Raw genomic sequence first — 2,500 nt, 5'->3', positions numbered from 1 at the left:
TATATATATATATATATATATATATATATATATATATATATATAGTATAATGAAGCTAGCTAAGGGCATAAAAAATATCAATACAAAAAGCCCACTTCACTGCTGCTACCTTCATATACATATACATATTCATTTGCAATACATTATAACATGCATAGATTCAATGCCATCTAATCAACACATGATGGAAGTGTTACATAAAAAGACACAATGAATCTAAGGAACTCTGTATAGAGTTTTGTTTAAAATTTTTGAAGTACTCCTATTGTACTTGATGAGGATTTTAGATACAAGAGAAAGGTTCAGTTGTAAACCATCATTTCCCACAACACATTGGATGGAGAGATTGTCTTAACACATATAATCACTTTAAAAAGGCCATGATCATTCAACAGTTTTAACTGAATAGCAGCCCTCAACATCTGTCCGATGGTTACATTCAGAAAGGCAACACAGACTTTACAGTCCAACCAAGGTGTAAAATCTGCCCATAAAGCTGCATACAGTTTGTTGCTAAGACCCAGTAATCAGTGACAAGTAAGAAATATACTCACAATTAGTGAGACAACCAGGAAGAGTCAATTTGTCTATTGGTTGTCTGCTTCCTGTTAATGTCACTTCATTCATACTGATTAAGTAGGTTACTTACCTTTTTCCACTCCATATCTCTCAATTCTGTAAACTGTACTATACTTTTAGTGTTTGCAAATGGCATTACATTGCAACTCAAGGGAAAACCATTTTTTCTTTTTTCTTTTTCTTTTTTAATTTGTCTGCCCTACAAGTAAGAGATGGTTGATTCATTGTGTGTGCATCTAGCAGTTGTGTACAATTTGCTAGCCATAAGGAAATGATTTAATACTGCCTGTGCAGTTTCAGCTCCTGTAGGTAAAGAATCCTTCGGTTGCAAAGCTTACATGCACAATTTAGAAATTTCTTAGACATATGAATAAATAGATAAATAAATCATACATATACACAATATGTGTGTATATTGTTACATTATAATATTATTGAATTGTGGTTTTGACAATTTTTTTCATTGATTTCCTATAAATAGTTGTACCATCACTATGAATACTTAAATAGTATGAAATTATAACAACTTACTTTTATTATGAATGTTACATCTAATAATGTTGAGGGCCAACTCATTAAGTGTGTGTGTGTGTGTGTGTGTGTGTGTGTGTGTGTGTGTGTGTGTATATATATATATATATATATATATATATATATATATATATATATATATATATATATATATATATATATATATATATATATATATATTATTTTTTATGAGACTACGTAATATCCTAATGTTACCGAAGAAAATAGTAAACTCTGGATTGAATTTAAATATCAATATAGTTAACCATTCTTTTGTTAAGTACGAAGTATAGGTACATTAATAGATCACTGTTACTATTTGGCAGCTTACAACTCCCAACTAGTTATTCAATAAATTAAAGAAAACATCAACTGCTACAGACACATGAAATAAATATATCCTGAGATTAAGTTTATCAGAACAGTGTGAGTAAACTTTCAGCTTAAAGAGAGAAACAAAACACAAGTGTGACTGTTTGGCCGAACCTACACAAAGTGGTGACTTTGGGGAATTCCAGGAAAATTTCTGTTAAAATTCTGTTATTCTGTTGTAAAGAACATATATCAATAAGCATCATAAAGAGGTGCACACATCAAAACTGTATGTTTGAAGAAAACTCAGCTCTGTTCATCAGACTACTACTTGATGTTGCTCTTACAAAATGTTTTGGTACCTAGATCCATTTGAAATCATGAGACACAAATGATATACACAAGTGATAAGGTCATGAGCTAGCATAGAGCAAAATCTGACTTAATTTCAAGAGTGATTCACTCGAGTGTCTCATGAACACTGTCAGAAGTGCACCAGCCAGTGTTCCTCAGTTGAGGTTATTGAGGAGCTGCTACTGGCAGAACCTCAGCATTATACACAGTAATGTCTGTTTCATTGGACTTTATCTTTCAGTTGTCCTGTACCTTTCTTAGTACTATTCTGTATATACTCACTTGCAATATTAAGATTTCCAATGCAAAATCAATTATGTATTATAATTTATACCAGACATAGCAATCCATGAGCATTGTAACATTAAGCTGTGTCAGGAGTTAATGGACACACTAACACCTCATACTCATATGGTTGGGACGAGATTGTGAAGATCCCCGAGACCTCATCACTCCCTCACTTGCTGAAGCTACCCGGACGGGAAAAGACGTAGTCCGCTTGGCAGAACTGTAAAATAATTAATGCATTAAGATAAATCAGCAATACATGCAGAGAGACAAACTTGATATGTTATTTAACTTTATATGTCAGCTGGACAAAAAAAAAAAAAAAAAAAAAAAAAAAAAAAAAACTTTTCCATTTACAGTACTGAATAATCTTGGAAGAAAATCTAATCTTTGTGCTTATCAAGTGTAACAGTGTGTTATTAAGGTCACTCTTTGA

The 2,500-nt window shown here is 31.9% G+C and overlaps 1 protein-coding gene across 10 annotated transcripts in view; it reads right to left on the bottom strand.

Moving 5' to 3' along the window:
• Positions 1 to 1,368: 1,368 nt before the first annotated feature.
• The window catches only part of LOC123513812 (protein retinal degeneration B-like), a 134,114-nt gene continuing 132,982 nt past the window's right edge, over positions 1,369 to 2,500 (bottom strand). For all 10 annotated transcript variants that reach the window (XM_045271173.1, XM_045271169.1, XM_045271176.1 and 7 more), the window contains one exon: positions 1,369 to 2,284. In XM_045271173.1, the coding sequence (XP_045127108.1) occupies positions 2,170 to 2,284 (115 nt within the window). In that variant the 3' untranslated portion in view covers positions 1,369 to 2,169. The remainder of the gene's footprint in view (positions 2,285 to 2,500) is intronic.

This window comes from Portunus trituberculatus, chromosome 37 (assembly GCF_017591435.1).
Source record: "Portunus trituberculatus isolate SZX2019 chromosome 37, ASM1759143v1, whole genome shotgun sequence".
NCBI classification, from domain to species: domain Eukaryota; kingdom Metazoa; phylum Arthropoda; class Malacostraca; order Decapoda; family Portunidae; genus Portunus; species Portunus trituberculatus.
Note: the sequence above shows the minus strand (reverse complement) of the source record. Positions and strands in the feature narration are given on the sequence as shown.